The sequence below is a fragment of the Mobula hypostoma genome, chromosome 17, assembly GCF_963921235.1.
Source record: "Mobula hypostoma chromosome 17, sMobHyp1.1, whole genome shotgun sequence".
Classification (NCBI taxonomy): Eukaryota; Metazoa; Chordata; class Chondrichthyes; order Myliobatiformes; family Myliobatidae; genus Mobula; species Mobula hypostoma.
In genome coordinates this window covers 40227888-40251591 of record NC_086113.1, presented here as the reverse complement: position 1 = coordinate 40251591, position 23704 = coordinate 40227888, and the positions used below count along the sequence as shown (strand labels likewise).

The following is a 23704-nucleotide window of genomic DNA, read 5'->3' as shown; positions in this document are numbered from 1 at the left end:
TAAAGGGCTCAGTCCATCCGTAAAATAAAACAATGGTTGTTTCACCCATATTTGTGGAATACAACTTGCTCCAAGCCTTGGAAATTAAAAAAAAAATATTGAATGCAATGCCTTCAGAATTAATTGCATCAGAATTAATTTTGTATGATTACTTGCTCTGCAATTGCAAATCGCCACTTGACTAAAGTTATAAAAATAGAGGCAATCAATTTTCATCACTTTATAAACCATTAACAACTCAGCTCTCATGTCAGCCCTCCTATAGAATCGAATTAAAAGAGGAATAGATTTTACCCCTATTTATACTTGATGAACATCACATACAAGTCAAGATTATCCTATTCAAAGGATGCAAGTTTCCAAGTTAATTGAAAATAAGCAAGTTATCTGAAAATTGAACAGGATCTTCACTGAAAGTTAGCAAGTATTTTAAAAACAGCTTTACACAAACATCCTGAAAATACTGTTATGTGAGTTTTTGGTTGCTACTTCTATTATTTAGGGGTATCACATGGATTTTTCAGGACAACTCAGGAAAAACAAAACTTACAGTGTTGAAAATTAAGTTGACGAGAATTGCTTGCACTGCTCCCAAAAGAAGAATGAAAGTTGTGGATCGTCTCCTGCAGAATCTGCCTTTCACGTCCCTATATTTGAAAGAAATCATAATATTTATATCATTTCTAAAATAATATGTCCTTATAGCACTGTTTGCAGACAACAGCAGGAAGCTAAGAGAATAAATAGTTGTTTTGCAGGTCTTAATGTAATTAGTTGTTATTTTGTTCTATATTACAAAGTGTCCAGAGCAGGTCATCTGATTCTACGGACTCACATTCAGGACACTCCACAACTTGTGTTCTTTTATTACTTTTATTTGCACGGATTGTCTTTTTGCACATTAGTATTTGTTTTTGTCTATTTATGTATAGTTTTTCATAAAATTCTATTGCATTACTCCCCCCCCCCCATAAATGCCTACAAGAAAATGAGTGTCAAGGTATTACATGGTAAGTGTACATACCTGGATAATACACTTACTTTGAATTTTGAAAAAAGATTCAAATTAAATTCCACGTACAAATTCAAGACATTTTAAACAGAAATAAATTAAGCTGTTATATTTACATGGCTGCAAACCTCTCCCTTTCTCAGATGGTCTCTCAGAATTATGGATGACTTGCTTCCACTCTGGTTTTGTGGGTTCTGAGATACCTAATGAAGCCAATATGGGAAATGCAAGCTCTTCCATGATCGGGTAGGGGACAGCTTGTTTATGAAGAGATGTGTTCTTTAGATTACCATTGCAACTGCAAATTTTGGACGGCAACGAGTCCAAAGCTGCTGCTTAGTGTAGCCATTCCCTAATTGGGCAAACGTGGTCAACTTCCAGCAAGGGTAAAGGCAATAATTTCTCCCAGCTAGATAGCGGTGTGAGAATCAAAGTGCCTTGATTTATAATAATGTGACGTTAATGTAAACATGTTCTTTCTTCAACTTTTAAAGACAATAATATCAATGCAATGTGAATAGCTCCAATTCATGTCTGCAAAAAAAAAGTTTATATGTCCTTGGGTAAAGAAATTTTAGGAAAGAGGACTTTATCTCCCACACATGCTGTAATAAGGATATTTAAACTGATACCTTTCCAGCATTTAACTCTGAGATTGCTGCTAAGATCTGTTGCCTTGAACCATCTGTCTTCACACCCAGCTCTTTCAAATCACCATCAGTTAGCGTAAGGAATGCTTCCATATCCACCTAGAGAAACAAAACAGAAGTCATGCCTTCACTGCACGATAATCTTTATTTTTCCTATGAGCTTTTTCCAGAGATAGTTCTGTTGGGAAATGGACACCTTTTCATTTTGGACAATTTGATTCATAGTTCACTTTAAGTACCCTGCTATTAAGCAGTATTATGAAAACATTCTGAGCCTTGGATAGCAAGTTCATTATTTGAAACCAAACCAGGAATTAATGGAAAATACATTTACAGTTCACAAGGTTTTAGGCAAAAACTAAGAATGGTGGAGAGAGGAGTAAAAGATCAGAAAGGAATAGTTACAATGTTGTTACAAATTATTGGAAGAACGGAGGTAAAGTTTATTTCATCTACATCTCATCCCAAGTGTGAAATCGAGCAGTATGTCCAGGAGTTGGAGTGCCTTTGAAGAAACAAAAAAAAAACTAGATGCTAGGCTAGACATTTTTGCACCAAATATTAATAGTGGGCTAAAATAGCTGTTCCCTATGTATTTAGGTAGCTGATTCTTCTACTAACTTCTTCAGAACATCCTAAAAATCTACATAGCTACTGATTTAATTTTATAATAGTTACATGTTTAGAAGCAAAATGTTGTAGCCTGTTTTGACACATTAAAGTCCCACAAATAGCCATGTTTCAAGTGAGAAGATACGCATCTTAGGGATGCATGTTGAAGGATAAATGTCACCCTGGATGACTGAATTTCCCCGATCATTTACATTCACCTGAGCAAGAAAATAGAATCTCAAATTGACACCATCCAGAAGATAGCCCAACCACACAGCACCATGCTGTCAATATAAAAATATGCAAAATCAGGTGTCACAGTAAATTAGGAGGTTAACTACTGGAGTAGGGATACGTGAAAATCCCATCCCGAGAAGACCCAGTTTTGTACAGAAAACTAAAACTTCCCTATAAACATCGAGGATTATGAAAGGCTGAGACGCCATAACAAAAGAATTGTTGATATTCATGCAACTCCTTAACTCTGTTAATAAGATCATGGAGAAACCTCAATTAAATGTCCATATTCCTGCCTATGTCCATTTCCAACTCCAAAATCCACTTCATTCCTTTATCATCCCTTAATATACTTATTTACCATTTACAGCCTGTCACGATAATGCCAAAGATCCATAATCTTTGAATTAATAAACTTCTCCACAACTCACTCCTCATTCAACACTTGACCCCCCCCCCAGCCACTTATTCTACAACCCCCTTACTGAAGGAGCTCAGTATTTAATGTCAATTTCTCCCTAAATCTTCGCATGATTCAATGAGATCAACAGCTTCTTCTAAAAGAGTTTAGGCTCAATTATTCAATTTATAATGAATCTTTATTACACTGCCTTCAAGGCATGATTTCACGCCCCGAAGGCTGATCACATATCGGCCTCAAAGACTAAATCACAGGATCAGTGGAGGCTGTAGGAGTTCGTGATGGTTCCTCCATATTTTGATGGTCAAAGCATAGGAGCCTGTCTGGAAGCGGGGCCTTGTTGTTGCATATATTGCTCTATTTGTTATGACAGAGGTGATAATATTGAAGCCCTGCTATAACTGTCCAGCATCCTTGGTTGATTCAAGTTTAGTCGGAAATGACGCTTCAACTTGAGATGGCTTTCCAGAGATCATACCTTGTAACTCTTTTAACTTTCTTGGTCACCAGACTTGAATGCCTCTGACCTGGCCCTCAGCAGACTGCAGATCTCATGGTTCATCCAGGACTTATAGTTGGGGAAGACTGAATGATTTTGTGGGGACAACTCAACTACAACTATTTTAATAAAGTCTGTGACAAGCATGTTGTATTCATTCAAATCCAGACGAGTTCTTGAACATGGCCTAGTCCATCAACCCAAAGCAATCCCGTACCCATTCCTCTGCCTCCCGCAACCATCTCTTTGTTGTCCTAATCTCTGAAGCTTTTCTCTTTAGCCTTTGCTTGTATGCAGGTAGGAGAAGAGAGCTAAGTGATCCGATTTAAAGAAATGTGGTCTGGAAGATTGGCATTCCTCATCTTAGTGTAACAGTGGTCTCGGGTGCTGGGACCTCTGGTGCCACAGGTTATATGCTGATGGTAATTGGGCAAGGTTTGCTTTAAACAAGCCTGGTTGAAGTCCCCAATAATGATTTGAAATGTGTCGGGATGAATCATTTCTTGTTTGGAGGCGGCATCATTCAATATCTCGAGTGCTTGATTATAGCCAGCTGCTGGTGATATACAAACTGTAGTTAGAATTATGGAAAACTCCTAAGGTAAATAGAACAGATGGCATTTGAAGGCCATCTGGCTCGTCAAGCCTGCTCCGCCATTCAATAAGATCATGGCTGATCTGGCCATGGACTCATCTCCGCCTACCTGCCTTTTCCCCATAACGTTTAATTCCCCTAAAAAATTTGACCGTTAGATGTTCAGGGGGAACAGGTTTGACAAAACCACATCAGGAGGACAGCCAAGTTTTGTAAAGCTGATGTACACACGGCAGGTGGGTGACAACGTTGGTCCAATGGCAATCCATTGTTGGTCAGGGGAAGCTTAGAGTGAGATCAGGCAGAACAAATTGAACCCAAGTCTGTGGATTAGCAGACCTACTTCAGGAGGTAGTAGTTATAAGTAAGCTTATGCAAACAATATATCATGCCAAAGCTGATGCACTTGATGGCATTAATGAACTGAAAAACTAGAAGAAAAGTCTTAAAGAAAGGCAGTAAAATGCTGCAGGAAAAAAAAAGGCACAATACCTGCTTTACTATGAATGTTTAACTTGGCAATGTTAATCGAATACTTAAACCAACTGGAATGAATAAGCTAATGATTCAAGTGGTAGAGGTCTTGAGATTACTCAAGGGAGATGGTCACTTGGACAAACAATTGTAAAGAATATTCATCATTGGTAATGTTTCTCAACAGATCATTAATAGTTGTGGTAAGTGTGCCAGATTTAATATACATGAAATATTTCCCCACATATTCATACATTTGCAGAATATAGAATATATTACAATTGCAACAAAACCAATAAAAAACAATGTGATTTTAGGAATTCCACATTATATTACCAACAGCTTATCATATAAAACTCAGAGGAAACAAATAGCTGACAAAACTACAAGTTCTCATTATCTACTAACTTATTACACACATTCTTATAAGGTCAGCCATGTATTACTTGTACTGTTGGAAATCATCATGCACTCCTCCACAGGCTTCTCCTGTAGCATTCAGTGAATCTTGTTTGCTATGAGAGATTGCATTTGATGTATTATACTGGCAAGTAGTTAGCATGCAGCCAAAGCTGAGGAGGGAGAGTTTTAAAAAAATGTTAGTCACTTGTACTCAATTGTAAAAGTACAGTTACTTAGTTATTTCCACATAGTGGCATGCAAAAGTTTGGGCACCCTTGTCAAAATTTCTGTTACTGTGAATAGTTAAGTGAGTAGAAGATGAACTGATCTCCAAAAGTCATAAAGTTAAAGATGAAACATTTCTTTAAATATTTTAAGATTACTTTTTTTATTTCCATCTTTTACAGTTTCAAATTAACAAAAAAGTTAAAGGGCCCGAAGCAAAAGTTTGCACACCCTGCATGGTCAGTACTTAGTAACATCTCCTTTGGCAAGTATCACAGCTTGTAAACGCTTTCTGTAGCCAGCTAAGAGCCTTTCGATTCTTACTTGGGGGATTTTCGCCTATTCTTCCTTGCAAAAGGCTTCTAGTTCTGTGAGATACTTGGACCACCTTGCATGCAGCTCTTTTGAGGTCTATCCACAGATTTTCGATGATGTTTAGCTCGTGGGACTGTGAGGGCCATGGCAAAACCTTCAGCTTGCGCCTCTTGAGGTAGTCCATTGTGGATTTGAGGTGTGTTTAGGATCATTATCCTGTTGTAGAAGCCATCCTCTTTTCATCTTCAGCTTTTTTACAGATGGTGTGACGTTTGCTTCCAGAATTTGCTGCTATTTAATTGAATTCATTGTTCCCTCTACCAGTGAAATGTTCCCCGTGCCACTGGCTACAACACAAGCTCAAAGCATGATCGATCCACCCCCATGCTTAACAGTTGGAGAGGTGTTCTTTTCATGAAATTCTGCACCTTTTTTTTTCCAAACATACCTTTGCTCATTGTGGCCAAAAAGTTCTAGTTTAACTTCATCAGTCCACAGGACTTGTTTCCAAAATGCATCAGGCTTGTTTAGATGTTCCTTTGCAAATTTCCGACGCTGAATTTTGAGGTGAGGATGCAAGAAAGGTTTTCTTCTGATGACTCTTCCATGAAGGTCATATTTGTGCAGGTGTCGCTGCACAGTAGAATAGAGCACCACCACTCCAGGGTCTGCTAAATCTTCCTGAAGGTCTTTTGCAGTCAAACGGGGTTTTCGATTTGCCTTTCTAGCAATCCTACGAGCAGTTCTCTCGGAAAGTTTTCTTGGTCTTCCAGACCTCAACCGGTCCTGTTAACTGCCATTTCTTAATAACATAGTGAACTGAGGAAACTGCTACCTGAAAACGCTTTGCTATCTTCTTACAGCCTTTTCCTGCTTTGTGGGCATCATTTATTTTAATTTTCAGAGTGCTAGGCAGCTGCTTAGAGGAGCCCATGGTTGCTGATTGTTGGGACAAGGTTTGAGGAGCCAGGGTGTTTATAAAGCTTTGAAATTTTCATCACCTGACCTTTCCTAACGATGATTGTGAACAAGCCATAGCCCTAACAAGCTAATTAAGGTCTGAGATCTTGGTAAAAGTTATGAGAGCAAAATCTCTTGGGGTGCCCAAACTTTTGCATGGTGCTCCTTTCCTTTTTTTCACTCTAAAATTGTACAAAACAAAAATAATAGACTAATCTTGCTTAAAATGTTGAAAAGAATGTTTCATCTTTAACTTTATGACTTTTGGACATCAGTTCATCTTCTACTCACTTAACTATTCACAGTAACAGAAATTTTGAACGGGGTGCCCAAACTTTTGCATGCCACTGTATGTGACTTCCCAAGTCTGTAATTATGTGTGTTTTAAGGAGAAAGCCAGGAAATATTGACTTGGTTACGTAGCTAGAGCTGGGATCTGGTGTTCAAAAATTATCTATGACAGGAGTCAGGGTAATTGTGCTGACAACTCTGCTGCTCAATGGAAGCCACAACTTACCAGTTGTGGTGGATAAGAGAAGAGTCCAAAACAAAACCCATCTTTCATGATGACAAAAGTAAATCAATAGCAAACCACACTTGTTTTGACAAGCAAAAACTGCAAACTCAAATTTGGCTAGAAGGTATTATATTTATGGAGGGATTAACAAACGTTTATAGTCTTGGTATCATTGTTTATGGCTTTAAAAGTTTCTGCCTTGTCATCCACAAGAAGCCTGTGTATCTGTTGGAGGCAACAAGGACTTAATAGGCCCTTTTTTATACTATAGTATTGAAACAACAATATTTAATGCATTACAGACAAACCAAACATTCATTTCAAGCACTAAGTTTTTTTTTTGGTCTGCTTATTCAGGAAGTTGAAGAAATCATAGCCACATTCATTACTCTTTTCATCAGCAGTGAGACCTCACTAATGTCTTAAAATCAAATTAAAGATTTTTGTTGTGGGACATGTCCTTTCAAAACTTATCGCTTTATATCTAGCCCTTATTTCAAACCTAATAACTACAAAGTTGCTCTTAGTTTTAGAATGCAGATTCTTTTTGTTTTAAAATAAGAACCAGTTCTGTAAATACATACCATCAGAACCATCACAAAATCAGACAGGGTAGATATTCTGTATTAGATGTGTATATACCATCTGGTAACTTTCACAGCTAGAGAGAATTAAAGTGGAGACTGTAGAAAGAAAAGACAAAGAAAATATAGAAATAGATAATAAAATCTATTGTGTTTTGCATTGAAATGGACAAAATAAACTGCTGTAAAAATGAGTCAGCCAAACACACAAACACTAGAATAATTTCTAAAAAAACTGCATTAGGAAGGTGAAATTTTAAACCAACTAAGCACAACATACTGCAAAATAACTGAAAGCCAAACTGTGGCCAACCTTTAGATATTTGCTTCTGTATCATAAAAAGTCCATCAAAAATTAAGGAAGCAAAAAGGTTTTTGAAATGATCTAAAAGGAGATACAAATGTATTAGCAAGTAGGCCACATTTGCTTTGATCACCACCAAGCTGGAAGATTTATCAAAGAAAAGAATTTGTAATGAAGTTGATAAGAATAAAGAAAAAGGTTGAAATAGAATAAAGAAAAGGGTAAATTACAATCATCCTTACTAAAATGGTGGCCTCAGCAATTCAATCAATTCAGTACATTTATATTTTTGGGAACTCAGTTAATGTTGTGCCCCACTCTAGAAAAGCAAGTTATTTATCAACAAACACGATGCTGGAAGAACTGAGTTAGTCAGGCAATATCAGTGAATTGGGTCTCAATACACTTTGCTCCTCCAACACCTAGTTAGTTGCTCCAAATTCCAGCAGCTGTAATCTTTTGTGTTTCTAAGTTTGGTAAGGAAATTTTTAATAATTATAGGCAGAGTATCTTTTAAAAAGTGCAGAGTTTTGAATGCAATACATTCTATGTGTAATTTGTCCTATGGAGCAGCATATATGTAAGTTCTTTTTTTTTTACCCTTTTTCGTTGTACAGGCAATCCCAACATCTCGGCCTTTTGGGTTATGGATTCATAGAAACCATAATCCAAGCAGCCGTTATAAAATTCAAAAATCACGACTGATAGATTTGAGATATGGAATAATTTTCACTTACAGAATTTGGACAGAAAATAAATAAATGTATTTAATACAAAAATTATTTTTTTCAACTCCTGGTTCATGATGAATGCAGAGATGGCGTGGCTTCACATCATGGAAGATCTGGATATGGTCTATTTTTTCAGAACACAACACCCCCATGACACGGTGATCAGCTATAATCTAAAATTATTTACAGCAACAAAAATATTAGACACAAGTTTGAATGATATGCAACACTGCTATTACCTCTTGTTCCTCAAATATGGGTTGATATTTTTCAAGTGACAGCTTTTTTAAAATACTGGATAATTCATCTAGGGAGAAAAATAAATGGTATAGGCATGAGTTAATTATTACTTCAACCCTCATTTATATGAATATTATTGGGGTTCTAATGAGCTTACTTTGATCATATTTGTTTTAATTATGACAGTGTTTAGTCATTATACAGTAAAATACAAGAAAACTGCATTAGAAATACTGTATAGACACAAAGGATATTACCTGAATATAACCTCCCCAATATGCCGTTTTCAGCCTTCAAAAATTATGTAATCAACAATTTATATTTATAATCCACTCAAAAACAACCCTTTCGAAGCAATTCTTGAACTTTCTGCCTTTTCACCTTCCAAAGATGAGGAATTGTAATTTTACAGCATTCTACAGGAGAGTACAAAACATACAGAAGGAAACCTACAAATGGTGGTAAATGCTCAGCCCAATGTATTCTCTCTCTTGGTTCACAGACGTCCGCTTGCCCAATCTCAAACTCCCAAATGCACAAATAATTAGCAATTATAGAGCAATGATAATGCTGTAAATTATTCCAAGCCCAAGGGAGCAACAACCCAAATTTGACATTGCTCCAAAGTAAATATTACATTAGGTAACTGAAAAGGAGGGCAGGCATTGGACGATGCTGTTTTCTCCAGTCCAGTGATCATCTAATTATCCTTCTAGATTCTTACATTAACTCAAACCATCCTTCTTTCCTACAGGCCTTTCAAATGAATTCTTGAACTTTCTGCCTTTGCAATCTCCATTTCATTTCCAAACTTCATTAGCTCTGAAAACATTTAAAGAATTAACTGTTTCTCTTCTGCTTCTATTTTTCTTCAAACATGCTGTCACATGTATAAAAACCCTTAAGATTTCCTTGATTAAAGTTGTCCCATCAAGTCTGCAAACTACCACAGCAGAATACTTTTATCCCTACATACTTATTCCTGCAAGAACAACACATGCTATACCTGCCCCTACATCTCCTCCCTCACCAACATTAAAGGTCTCAAACAGTCCTTCAAGGTGAGGCGACACTTCACCTGCGTGTTTGTCGGGGTCATCTAGGTGTGGCCTCCTCTATAATCGGCAAAACCTGATGGAGATCGAGGGACTGCTTTGTGAGCACCTTTGCTCTGTACACTGCAAAAGGTAGAATCTACTGGTGGCTATCCATTTCAATTCAAGTTCCCATACAGTCCATTGCCACGATGAGGCCAAACTCAGGTTGGAAGATCAACACCTTTTACTCAATCTGGGTAGCCTCTAAGTTGATGGTGTGAACATCAATTTCGTCAACTTCTGGTCATTTAGACCATTAGACCACAAGACATAGGAGCAGAATTAGGCTATTCAGCCCATCAAGTCTGCTCTGCCATTCAATCATGGCTGATCTTTTTTCTCACTCTCCTCAGCCCCACTGCCCTGGACTTCTCCCCGTAACCTTTTATCCCATGTCCAATCAAGAACCCATCAAGCTCTGCCTCAAATACACCCAATGACCTGGCCACCACCTGCCTGTGATAAGAAATTTCACAAGTTCACCATTCTCTGGCTAAAGAAATTTCTCCGCATCTGTTTTAAATGGACGCCCCCCTATCCTGAGGCTGCGCCCTCCTGTCGTAAACTCCCCCCACCATGGGAAATGTCCTCTCCACATCTACCATGTCTAGGCCTTTCAAAATTCGAAAGGTTTCAATGAGATCCCACACCCCACCCCAACCTTCTAAATTCCAGTGAGTACAAACCCAGAGGTATCAAACGTTCCTCGTATTATGACCCTCCCATTCTCGGACTGATCCTTGTGAAACTCCTCTGAATCCTCTCCAACGCCAGCATACCTTTTCTTAGATGAGGAGCCCAGAACTGTTCACAATGCTCAATGTGAAGCCTCACCAGTACCTTAGAACCTCAGCATCACATCACTGCTCTGGTATTATAGACCTCTTGAAATGAATGCTAACGTTGCACTTGCTTTCCTCACCACTGACTCAACCTGCAAGTTAACCTTTAGAGTGTTTGCATCTCAGGTTTTTGGATTTTCTCCCCATTTAGAAAATAGTCTGACATTTATTTCTTCTACCAAAGTACATTAACATGCATTTCTGACATTGTATTTCATTTCCCACTTTCTTGCCCATTCTCCTAATCTGTCCAAGTCCTTCTGCAACCTACCTGTTTCCTCAACACTACCCACCCCTTCACCAATTTTTGTGTAACTTGCAAACTTGGTAACAAAGCCATCTATTCCTTCATCTAAATCATTGATATACAGCATAAAAAGAAGTGGTCCCAACACCGATCCCTGCGGACCACCACTAGTCACTGGCAGCCAACCACAAAAGGATCCTTTTATTCCCCCCTCGCTGCTTCCTACCAATCAGCCAATGCTTTAACCATGCCAGTAACTTTCCTGTAATACCATGAGCTCTCGGCTTGGTAAGCAGCCTCACATGTGGCACTTTGTCACAGGCCTTCTGAAAGTTCAAATATACAACATCCACTTTATCTATCCTACTTGCAATCAAAGAATTCCAACAGGTTAATCAGGCAAGATTTTCCCTTAAGAAAACCATGCAGACTTTGTCCTATCTTGTCCCGTGTCACCAAGTACTCCATAACCTCATCCTTAACAATTGACTCCAGCATCTTCCCGGCCACTGAGGTCAGGCTAACTGGTTTATAATTTCCTTTCTGCTGCCTTCCTTCTTTCTTAATTTCTACCCCCTCCCTTCTTCTATTCCCCATTGGTTACTTTCACCCCTCCTCTTCTGAATTGACATCATCTTCTCTGGTTCTGCCCCTCCTTTCTTCTTCTGCATGTTCCTTCCTATCTTCCTTGTTCATACTCCCTTCCCCACCCACCTTCCCCCTCACCTATCACCTGCCAACTTGTACTCCTTCCTCTCTTCCAACCTTTTTTTTCTAACTTCTGCCCTTCCTTTCCAGTTCTGATGAAGGGTCTGGATCCAAAACATCAACTGTTCTCATTTGCTGTCTGATCTGCTGAGTTCCTCCAGCATTTTGTGTGTGTTGCTCACAATTTCCAGCATCTGCAGAATTGCTTCAGATTACTTTTAAGCCTTTTTAACTGGGAAGAGTGATTTGTTACCCATGTTCACCTGACCTAAATGCACCTTCAAGTACTGTTGATTATACATTCTTATTTACCTCACCAGTCATCAAAAGCAGTGAATGTCCTTAATTAGGTAAGAGAAACTAATTATGAACTGAATATCATCTGTTGGGATGGCGAGTTGCTGATTATGTGTGGTCCTTGGTCTATGGGCAAAAAACTCAATTTTGGTTTCATCAGACCATAGAACCTTCCTTCCAGCTGACTTCAGAGTCTCCCACATGCCTTCTGGCAAACGCTAGGCAAGATTTTTTTTCCCCAACAGTGGCTTTCCCTCTGCCACTCGCCCATAAAGCTGCAACTGGTGAAGCACCGAGGCAGCAGTTGTATACAGTCTCTCCCATCTCAGCCACTGAAGCTTGTAACTCCTCCACAGTTGTAATAAGTCTCTTGGTGGCCTCCGTCACAGGTCCCCTTCTTGCACAGTCACTCAAGTTTTTGAGGGTGGCCTGCTCTAGGCAGATTTACATCTGTGCCATATTCTTTCCATTTCTTAATGATTGACTTTACTGTTCTCCAAGTGACTTGAAAATTTTCATGTATCCATCTCCTGACATGCTTTTCAATAACCTTTTTGCAGAGTTGCTTAGAGTGTTCTTTTGTCTTCATGGATACTGACTCATCAGCAGTTGGGCCTTCCAGATATAGGTGTATTTTTAGTACAATCAATTGAAACACCTTGACTGAACTCAGGTTGATATACAGCTAGGACACCTTAACTAATTATATGACTTCTAAAACCAACTGGCTGCACCAGTAATGATTTGGTATGTCATATGAAAGAGGGTGAATACTTAGCCAATCAATTATTTTGTGTTTTATATTTGCAATTAATTTAGATCACTTTGTAGACATCTATTTTCACTTTGACACAAGTCTCTTTGTGTTGATCCTAATCTCCCTGATATTAATGCAAGCACGTGGCCAGCAAAGTGGCATAGCTAGAAGAGTTACTGCCTTACAGCTTCAGCAACCAGGGTTCAATCGTTGCCTGGAGTTCGCACCAAGTGTTCTGATCTCTTCCTACATTGCAAGAATACACTGTAGGTTGGTTGGTTAACTCGCTAAATTAGCCCTGCGATGCAGGTGATTGGTAGAATTTGCCAGAGTTGATTGAAATATGCGGAGAATGAACAGTGATTACTGTAAATCAATGCCTGACATTTGGTGCAGATGCAGTGCACGGAGAGGTCCATGCTGTACAACTATGACTTATAGCCAATGGATTTTCAATTGTTAGCTTCCAAAGACAGGTAGTTTCTTTAATTGTTGACTAACTTAGTTTAAATCTAAAATAGATGCTAGATTATATTTCAGCTTGAGATCACTCACCTGCTACATACCCAAGAATTACCATCTGATCAAATTTTTAATTTTGTGATGCATTTAATTCAAGTTCACTTGGTGCAACCATTCTAAACTTTGCTATTTCAACACGTGTTTTATCAGCTCAAGTAAATTTGATACCTTTGACCTAACTTAAAATCTCATTAAACTATCATCAACAGAGTCTTAAATTCTACATTTTCATTTCTCAAACCCTTTCCTCCTCTAAGATGCTTAACTGCCTACAAATGTCCATTTGGCTGGATGTCAAAGCTGAAGAGCTAAAATTCTTGAAGGACTCCGAGAAATTCTGTAATGTTGAAGGTGCATTATAAATACGATTTGTTTTTATGGTTGGAAACACCATCATGAAGACATCTGAAAAAAATAACATTTCTTCAAGAAGTGTTAATATCCCCAAGAGGAGTCAATGTAGTTAATTGAATGCCATGGGTGAATACAAGTACGTATAAAGTAGGATACAGCAGCGTCATTTTGGATAACCAGTTTATAGAACATGGAACTAGGTCAGCTACAACACTATTGAAGAAAGTTATGCAGATGATTTGAGGCATTGGCAAAATGGAACTGTTTCAGAAGTGAAGGAAGACAGTCTTGCATCACAGTATATGGAATAGGAAGCTCAACCCATTTCAGAATCAAATAGGCACAAGGCTGACTGTAATTTTGGTGAGGGACAATGGAGGCCAATGCCTCCCAATACAAGTAGTGTGACAAATCAAAAGCTTTAAACGGCATTTACGAACAAGCTGTCATGTTTAAGAGGAGCAATATGTGTGAAATGGGCCTCACTAACCATCTCTCAATTCAGAGACTAGAATAGAAACGCATAATTTTTGGCCTCAAGACCATTCCAGGCAGAGAATAACACAAATAGTAAAGGAGGAGAAAACAACTTATTGTGAGAATAAAATAGTGCAGACGTAGACAATCAAAACAAGTTGTTATCAGATTTCAGGTGATTAATTAGCAATGGAAACATGAAAATAGAACTGCCATGGTGAGAAAGACAATAATATTAAAAACTGACAGCAAGTCAAGATGGATGAGGACAAACAGCCAACCACATAAGATGTTCTGAAGATAGAAGAGTCATCTGAACAGATAAATAAATCCTACTTAAAAAGATAAAGACATCCATGGATTCCTTGCATAAGGAAGAGGAGGAAATGTTTAAGACAGTCTGTAGCGAAAGAAAGCTGAGGACATTAGAAACAGCATGTTATGTGATCCAGGAATGCAAACAACAGATGGCTAACATAACCCTCCATTATATCAAATGTTCAAATACAAGTTCATTCTCGAAGTGAGGATGGGGAACAAATCAAGAGGAATACCTGAGGCAAGACAACAATAATTTTTGTGGCAAATGGGACTACAGAATTAAGGCTAATGTGCTTATAGAGATCAGTCGTTACAGAAATGCTGTTTATGCTGCACCATATTTTTTCTTTCTTTTTAAATTAGTTCTGCTCCAAATTAATCTACATTCACAGTTATGATTGAGTTAGGCAAGTTATTTTAGAATTAAAATGTAAATGCACTGCAGAAAAGTTGGTCCAATCACGTAAAGTGATTGTTACTATGTTGAGGATCTGATTCACTGATTCATGACTACCATTTTAAAATTGTTCTAATAATTTAAATGTACTAAAACATTAGTGCCTTTCAGCGTGTGAAGAAAAGACATTAAACTTAAGTGGCACACCACAGAATTGTATGGGCATACTGTACTGCAGTTGAAATTTTAACCTCCAAAATACTATACTTCTACCAAATTCCTCAGGAACAGGCATATGATAAACCCTTCTTAGACATTACGTTACCTTCATCTGTGAGGGTTCCACTACTGGATCCGCCACTGCTCTTAGTTTGCTGATGTGAAGATGAGGACAATGAAGATTCTCCTTGGGGACTTTTAGGTGTGGGAGATGGTGATGGAGTCAGGGTAGGAGAGGTGCTCTTGGAATTAGATGAAGTACCAGAAGATGGACGTTGTTGGCTACATTTCTGTATTAGAAGATTAAACATTAGCAACAGTTTATTATTTTTGAACCAACTGGTACATAGGCATCTTAGTGCTGTTCTCAGGGTCAAGTGTCCTATGAATGTTCTTGTGAACACAGTCCTGTACAAACGCAAGAAAACAAATGCAGTAAAAATAGCTGAGCAAGGTCATCACATCATGAGTTAATAAATCTTTACTCAGTGCAAAATCTTGAAGAGAAGTTAAAAAAACAAATAAGGGATCGAAAAAAGGCCCTAGAAAATAATCTGGAAAGCTAGAGGAGAAAATACACTTGTATGTTTCTTGCTACTTTGTAGGAACAAAAATAATACAACTAGCACAATCTACTGTAATAGAAATAACCTCGCAATTTGAAATACATTTCGTGTCAAAATAAATATATATTACTCCAACATGACGGTCCCAGTGTTGAATAGTTTCTAACACATATCTTATTAAGGCTTAAGTTAGTCTTGCGAGACCACGGATCTGCACCTGGAAAATCTTCACTCTCCGGGGCGCAGGCCTGGGCAAGGTTGTATGGAAGACTGGCAGTTGCCCATGCTGCAAGTCTCTCCTCTCCACGACACCAATGTTGTCCAAGGGAAGAGCAAGGGCCGATACAGCTTGGCACCAGTGTTGTCACAGGGCACTGTGTGGTTAAGTGCCTTGCTCAAGGACACAACACGCTGCCTCGGCTGGGGCTTGAACTCATGACCTTCAGATCACTAGTTGAATGCCTTAACCACCTGGCCACGTGCCCACACAATACATATCTTAATAACTAAAATAAAAACATAATTGTTCATACGCTGAGGAAAACAGAACTGGGAGTCTAATTTTTTAGGTATGGCCCATAAAATGAAGATAAGAAGACTGTATATTTTGCAAGCAATTATATAGGTTATTCCACCATGTCACTAAGTTAGCTGCATCTATCCAATCTATATTAATTCAATGACATCTAGCAAAACCTAGAAAACATTACCTGTACAATGCAATTGTCCACAGTTGGCGAGACTGGCAGCTCAGGATGGCTGGTTTCAACAAGGCTTAGTTGAGGCAAAATCTCAGGCCTGGTCATTTTCAATTCTGGCAAACCTGCTGCTTTCCGTCTCTGGGCGGCAATTTGTGACAAGACACTATCCGAACTACCCCCTGACAGAGAGAACATTTACACTTATCTTTAAACATTAAGTGCTAAATTATTGAAAAGGATAAACTTACCAAGATATTCATTGTTCAACCAGATCCTAAATTCATACAATGCAAAACCCACTTATACTTTGGCTCCTTTCTATCTGTTAACTAGATTTATCCATACTAATATTTTGACCTCAATATTACATGCCCTCATCTTACTAGTATACCTTCAAATGACACCTCAGATGCCCTTTGGAAATCTAAATAGATCCAATGGTTTGTCATTGTCCATCTTGCTAATTACACCTTTAAAGAGCTCCTTTACAAACTATCAACACTGCCCAAAATACTTCAATATGGCGGGAGCAGAAGATGGCAGCGCGCCGTGCATCCGCAGCCCTCCGGTGAAAAATGATAAATAGGGACCGTGGACAATTCTGATTTGATGGAGAATGGACGTGAAAGCACAGAGGAACATCTGGAGAAATTTCTGAAATGCTCGTTCACTGCTGTCATTACTGTGTGGTCGGGAATCTTTCTGAGGGTAGGCCTCAAAATCCCCAGCCTTGCCTGCTTTTGGCGACCGAGAAGGAGGTCGAATCGTTCAGACAGGGATGATGCTCAGTACTCAGTGTCGGAGAGCTGATCAGAGCTCGAAGTTTTCGGATGACTCAGAGTCGGATTGTGGTCGGTATGGCAGGGGGAGTTTTTCTTCCTTCTCCTGTCTGCGTGAGATGTGGGACATCTGAGAAACTTTGAACTTTACTGTGCTCACGGACTTCTTCCGGTTATGGTATTGCTACACTGTTTGTAACTATATGTTATAATTATGTGGTTTTGTCAGTTTTCTCAGTCTTGGTTTGACCTGTGTTTTGTGATATCACACCGGAGGAAATAATGTATCATTTCTTAATGCATGCATTACTAAATGACAATAAAAGAGGACCACATGTCTTCATGATCATAAATTCAGAATCAGATTTGTTATAATTGATTTAGATTAATTTGTTAGTTTGCAACAGTGTAAATGCAAAAAAAAATCACAACAAATTACAAAAAATAAATAAAGAGCACAAAAGAAAAGAAATAACGGACCAGTCGGAATTCAGGGGAAAAAGTTTTTTTTTGCAAATCGCTGAATTTGGGTCTTCAGGCTCCTGCACCTCCTCCTCGACAGTGATAATAACAAGGTATCTCATGGATGGTGAGAATCCTTAGTGATGGATGCAGACTTCTTGAGGCACTGCCTCTGGAAGATGTACATGGTAGTGAAAGGGTTATGCCAACGATGAAGCTGGCTGAGTGTACAATCCTCCGTAGCCTCTTGTAATCCTAAGCATTCGAACCTCCATACCATACTGTGATGAAATCAGTCATAATGTTCTCCATAGTAGATATATAGAAATTCGCAAGAGTCTTTGGTGACACTACCAAATCTCCTCAAACTCCTAATGAAGAAGAGTCACTGGGGTGGCATTCTTCATGATTGCATCAATGTACTTGGGCCCACCGCTGACCAATCATGAAGACTGGTCTGTGTTACCCCAACTCCCTCTTCTTAAAATCCACAATCAATTCCTTGGTCTTCCTGACAATAAGTTACAAGGTCACTGTTGTTGTTCTGACACCATTCAACTAGCCTCCTCATCCCAATCTAAGATTCTACCAATGACAATGGAATTATCAGCAAATATATAGATGGCCTTTGACCTATGCTTAACCACAGTTATTCTACTGCCTTCACAATGCTTGTACACAAAACTAGGCAAGGCGTTAAACACCTTCTCAAAATTTACCCAAGCTGGAAGCTTGCTTCAGGGTTTTAATGAGAAAAACTTGTGACTGCAGAGAGAAAAACATGAAATAAATTCAATACAGAATTATCGCATGCCTGAAAATACTAACACTATCGGTTATTCTTACGATGTGTTAACACTTGCAAAATTCCATAACTATCCAATGTAGACCAGAGTGAACTCAAGGCATAATGTTTGCTTAATAGTGATAACGATTAACATAATACTTCAAAGTACATCTACTAAATGTCCACAGATATTGCTGTTTCAACAGCAAATATGGAGATGGATGTATTTCTACAGTGTGCACTTCAAATCGAAATCCAAATTAACTTGCAAAGGAAATGGTATAAAAAACAGCTTCTGAACAGGAAGTGATGTTCATACAAAATGAACAGCGCCTCCTGAGGCCAGAACACTCCCCGCTTGATATCCATAAGATGTTAAACTTAACTAATGAAACTAAAGGTCAAATGATCATTTTGTTATGTCTTTGGCAAAAGGGCCGTCTCAGAGATGAGTCTTGAAACAATCTTACTGTACACTCTTTAACCATTCTCGCTTCAAAAATGTCAGCCTTGATGACATACCAGCTCATCTGATGAACAGAGCAACAACACCATACTGACTCAAAATGATGAACGGGTGACTTACCTCTGAAGAGTTGTGCTCCCTTAACATGTCCTCCAACTCACAGTAGCTCCTCAGAGTCAAGAATGGGATGGAGTTTACTAGTGTAACTTTGGATTGGGAGAAGTTTCTGCTTTGTGATGCACTGCACTTTCTTTCTACACACCTGCCCTTGAGCAAGCACAATTTTAACCTTTGGCCAATTCAGTTACTCCGTACTGAGAAGTTGCTTACAAACGTGCCAACCACTGTAAAGGTGGAATTTGGCTACTCCTGAGATCTTCTCTTTTGTATTGATCCCTTACTCTCACAGGGTCTGAGATGAGTTGGGTGCCCATTCTCCAGGATAGTGGTCTTAAATCCACTGACAGTGGGCTGGTGAGAACCACTGAGGCAGACTTCACCCACTATGATCCAATCTAGGTCCCATCATTGGGCATGAAGTGCATTGTGCGACCACTGCACTGTTCATGCACCTTATGTGCACAGATGGTGTCTCTGCCAAACAACAGGAGAATGTCAGCTAAGTCCTTAAGATGTGAACCATCTTGTGCAGCTTCAGGAGTTGGCATTTCATCGTTGTTGGGAATATGATCGCAGTCAATGAGAATTGGCAGGAGTAAACAAACCTCCCCTCCTATTTACTCTGCGACAATTCCACCGGCTCTCCTTTTGGTAACTTCTGATATTCCAAAACATGTCTTTAGAGTGTCCAGGGAAGCAGCTACATACATCTGATGGATGCTTAGCTGGCTCCCCACCATGCTCTGCTGCAGGTGTGCTGGAACTAGTTTCTGTTGAAAGGTGAGTCACTGATGCACTTAGTGCACTGTTCAGGCTTTGTATAGTCATACTTTATTGATCCCGGGGGAATTGGTTTTCGTTACAGTTGCACCATAAATAATAAATAGTAATAGAACCACAATAGTTAAATAGAAATATGTAAATTATGTAAGTAAATTATGAAATAAGTCCAGGACCAGTCTATTGGCTCAGGATGTCTGACCCTCCAAGGGAGGAGTTGTAAAGTTTGATGGCCACAGACAGGAATGACTTCCTATGACGCTCTGTGCTGCATCTCGGAGGAATGAGTCTCTGACTGAATGTACTCCTGTGCCCATCAAGTACATTATGTAGTGGATGGGAAACATTGACCAAGATGGCATGCCACTTAGACAGCATCCTCTTTTCAGACACCACCGTCAGAGAGTCTAGTTCCATCCCCACAACATCACTGGCCTTACGAATGAGTTCGTTGATTCTGTTGGTGTCTGTTACCCTCAGCCTGCTGCCCCAGCACACAACAGCAAACATGATAGCACTGGCCACCACAGACTCGTAGAACATCCTCAGCATCGTCCGGCAGATGTTAAAGGACCTCAGTCTCCTCAGGAAATAGAGATGACTCTGACCCTTCTTGTAGACAGCCTCAGTGTTCTTTGACCAGTCCAGTTTATTGTCAATTCATATCCCCAGGTATTTGTAATCCTCCACCATGTCCACACTGACCCCCTGAATGGAAACAGGGGTCACCGGTACCTTAGCTCCCCTCAGGTCTACCACCAGCTCCTTAGTCTTTTTCACATTAAGCTGCAGATAATTCTGCTCACACCATGTGACAAAGTTTCTTACCGTTGCCCTGTACTCAGCCTCATCTCCCTTGCTGATGCATCCAACTATGGCAGAGTCATCCGAAAACTTCTGAAGATGACAAGACTCTTATGCTCTTATTAAATGGTGAACACCCATGTGTTTCCAAGTCGGGTAACCTTGGTCACTTCTCAATTTCTACCTCAAATGAAGGTTCATCTTTCTTTGCATTTGAATCTGAAGCAGATGAAGCAAATTCAGTAGAACTGGGTATAAAATTTGATGAAGCAGGACACAGGAAGCTGGTTCCTATCTTTGCTGCTTTGATTTGATCCTCTGTTGAGCAACCATATTGTATTAGAAGGCTTGCACTAACGGTCAGTTCTTCAGTCACCTTCCCAGAGAGACGACCACCACTGTCAATATCAGTTGCTGTTTCATATCCTTTGATTTGGCTGAGGCAGCCTGTTTCATACTCCTCCTCGTGCGCACTCAGTGCAACTTCTACACAAAATTTCTGTCTGTACGCACTTTCTCCACATCTATACAAGCTTTTTCCATTAGCATTTCAACTTCACGCTTAGCATACACTGCTCTTATTTTTGCCGCTTTAGTGCTGCAGTTATGCTAATTGTGTATTTGCTTAAACGCAGCAAAGATGCGATCGATGCACTACATTCTGACCTGACTTCCAGGGATCAGTGATCAACACTGCTGGGGGTCAGAAGCAATGTAGCATACAGTGTTCAAATGCATTTCCCAATCTGCAGGAGATGCCTTTGAAGACAAGTTATCTTTTCACTCTACTGCTCTCACATTGCATGCGTACAAAGCTTGCAGTGAGTTAAACTCCTTCTCTAAAATCACCTGAGCCAGAAGTTTTCTTCAGGGTTTTAAAGAGAAAAGATCGAGATACTGCAGAAACTTAAGTAAAACACATATTAAATTCAATATAGAATCGTTGCATGCCTGAATGTAATAATACTAATGGTTATTCTTACGACCAGCGTTACCCAAGGTAATACACATACAACACTTCACAACAAGGCCATGTAGACCAGAATGAACTCATGGCACAACGATAGTTTAATGGATGATAAATGATATGCATAATACTTCCTTCAAAGTACATCTACTAAATGTTTACCACTATCAAGAAAGCTCAAGACACACAGATATTGCTGTTTCAAGGGCAAACAAAGAGATAGATGATGATAGATGTCTTTCTACCGTGTGCTTCAAATCAAAATCCAAATTAATCCGCACAGGAAATGATGGAAAAAAAAACAGCTTACGAATGGGAAGCCATGTGCATAGAAGACTAACTGCACACAGAAAAAACAGCACCTCTAGAGGCCAGAAAAGTTATGAATGTAGAGAAAGTAGAACAGTGGACATGTGACATGTACCTGTGTGGATTGTCGGTAAGGAAGAAATGTTATCATCTTATCTGAAACTGATTGTGCTCTCCTAATAAGGAAGTCCAGAATCCAGGTTTTCAAGCTTGTGATGATGGTATTGAATGCTAAGCTGTACATTTTGCATCACCTAGTATTCCAAACCAGAGTGTAGAGCCAGTGCAATTGTATCTGCTGTAGATCTGTTGTACTAGTTGGCAAATTGGCAGCGGGTCCAAAACCTAAATTCTCGAAGTACTTCATTATGGTAAATGTGAGAGCTACCAGGCAATAGTTGCTGAAGCAGTTCACCCTTCTCTTCTTGAGCATCAATATCATTGCTGTTCTTTCGAAGCAGGTGAGAACCTTAGATTACAGCTGTGAGATGTTGAAGATTACCTTGACGTTTTGGTCAGCACGGGTTTTACCTAGCCAAGTACACAGTCAGGACATGATGCCTTGCAAGAATTCACTATCTTGAAGAATATTCTGACACCCTATTATCATTTAATAGATTCCAGCTTCTTCCATCAGTGATAAATGCTTGGCTAACTGATCCTTTGCTCCTCCTTATATGGTATTACATTTTTGATTTTCTACTTTCTTTGGTCCTTTCCAGTTATAGAAAAGAACACCACAGAAATTGGCCCTTCAGCCCATCTAGTCCATGCTGAACCGTTTAAACTGCCTACTCCCACTGACCTGCACTGAGACCATAACCCTCCATTCCCCTACCATCCAATTATTTATTCAAATTTCTCTTAAATGTTGAAGTCGAGCTGGCATGCACCACATGACCTCTGGTTGTAGTCCCAATCAACCTCAGTAGAAAAAGCCCGTTTGCATTCACCCTACTATACCCCTCATAATTCTGTAAACCTCTATCAAATCGCTCCTCCATCTTTTACGTTCAAAGCAATAAAGTCCTAAAACTATTCAATTTTTCCCTTATAGTGCAGGTTTTCCAGTCCCAGCAACATCTTTTAAATTTTCTGTACTCTTTCAAACTTTCAATTTTTCCTATAGGTAGGTCACCAAAACTGCAGAAAATACTCCAAATTAGCCTCACTAACATCTTATACAACTTCAACATAACATCCCACCCATCTCCTGTACTCATTACTTTGATTTATGAAAGCCAATATGCCAAAAGCTTTCCTTATGACCCTATCTACCTGTGAACACCACTTTCAATGATTCATGGACCTGCATTCCCAGATCCATTTGTTCTACAGCACTCCTCCATGTCCTACCATTCATTGTGTAAGACCTACCCTGGTTCATCCTACCAAAGTACAGCATCTCACACTCACCTGCATTAAATTTCATCTTTCACTTTCAGCCCATTTTACTAGTTGATCCAGCAAGCTCTAACAGTTTTCCCTTGCTGTTCACTACAACCCCCAATCTTGGTGACATCCACAAATTTGCTGATCCAATTAATTATATTATCATCCAGATCACTGATATAGATGACATTTACAACAACAGATCCAGCGCTGATCCCTGAGGCATCTTACTAGTCTCAGGCCTCCAGTCAGAGAGGGAACCATCTACTACCACTCTCTGGCTTCTCCCACAAAGCCAATGTCTCATCCAATTTACTACCTCATCTTGAATGCTGAACAACTGAACTTTCTTGACCAACCTCCCATGCAAGATCTTGTCAAAGGCCCTGCTAAGGTCCACAAAGACAACATTCACTGCATTGCTTTCATCAACTTTCCTGGTAACTTCCTCAAAAAACTCTATAAGACTGGTTAGACATGACCTACCCAGCACGAAGCCATGCTGACTATCCTTAATCAGCCAATGTCTATCCTAATACCATATATCCAGAACCT

The 23704-nt window shown here is 39.3% G+C and overlaps 1 protein-coding gene across 2 annotated transcripts in view; it reads right to left on the bottom strand.

Annotated features, from left to right (window-relative positions):
• LOC134357949 (ankyrin repeat and SAM domain-containing protein 6-like) overlaps nt 1-23704 on the bottom strand; it is a 56296-nt gene that overhangs the window by 4679 nt on the left and 27913 nt on the right. The window contains exons 10-14 of one of the 2 annotated variants that reach the window (XM_063069757.1): nt 16293-16462; nt 15123-15306; nt 8778-8845; nt 1645-1761; nt 551-647 (exon numbers count right to left, since the gene is read on the bottom strand). In XM_063069757.1, the coding sequence (XP_062925827.1) occupies nt 551-647; nt 1645-1761; nt 8778-8845; nt 15123-15306; nt 16293-16462 (636 nt within the window). Of the gene's footprint in view, nt 1-550; nt 648-1644; nt 1762-7503; nt 7603-8777; nt 8846-15122; nt 15307-16292; nt 16463-23704 lie in introns of those variants that run through there. The other variant, XR_010020762.1, reaches the window with a different exon arrangement.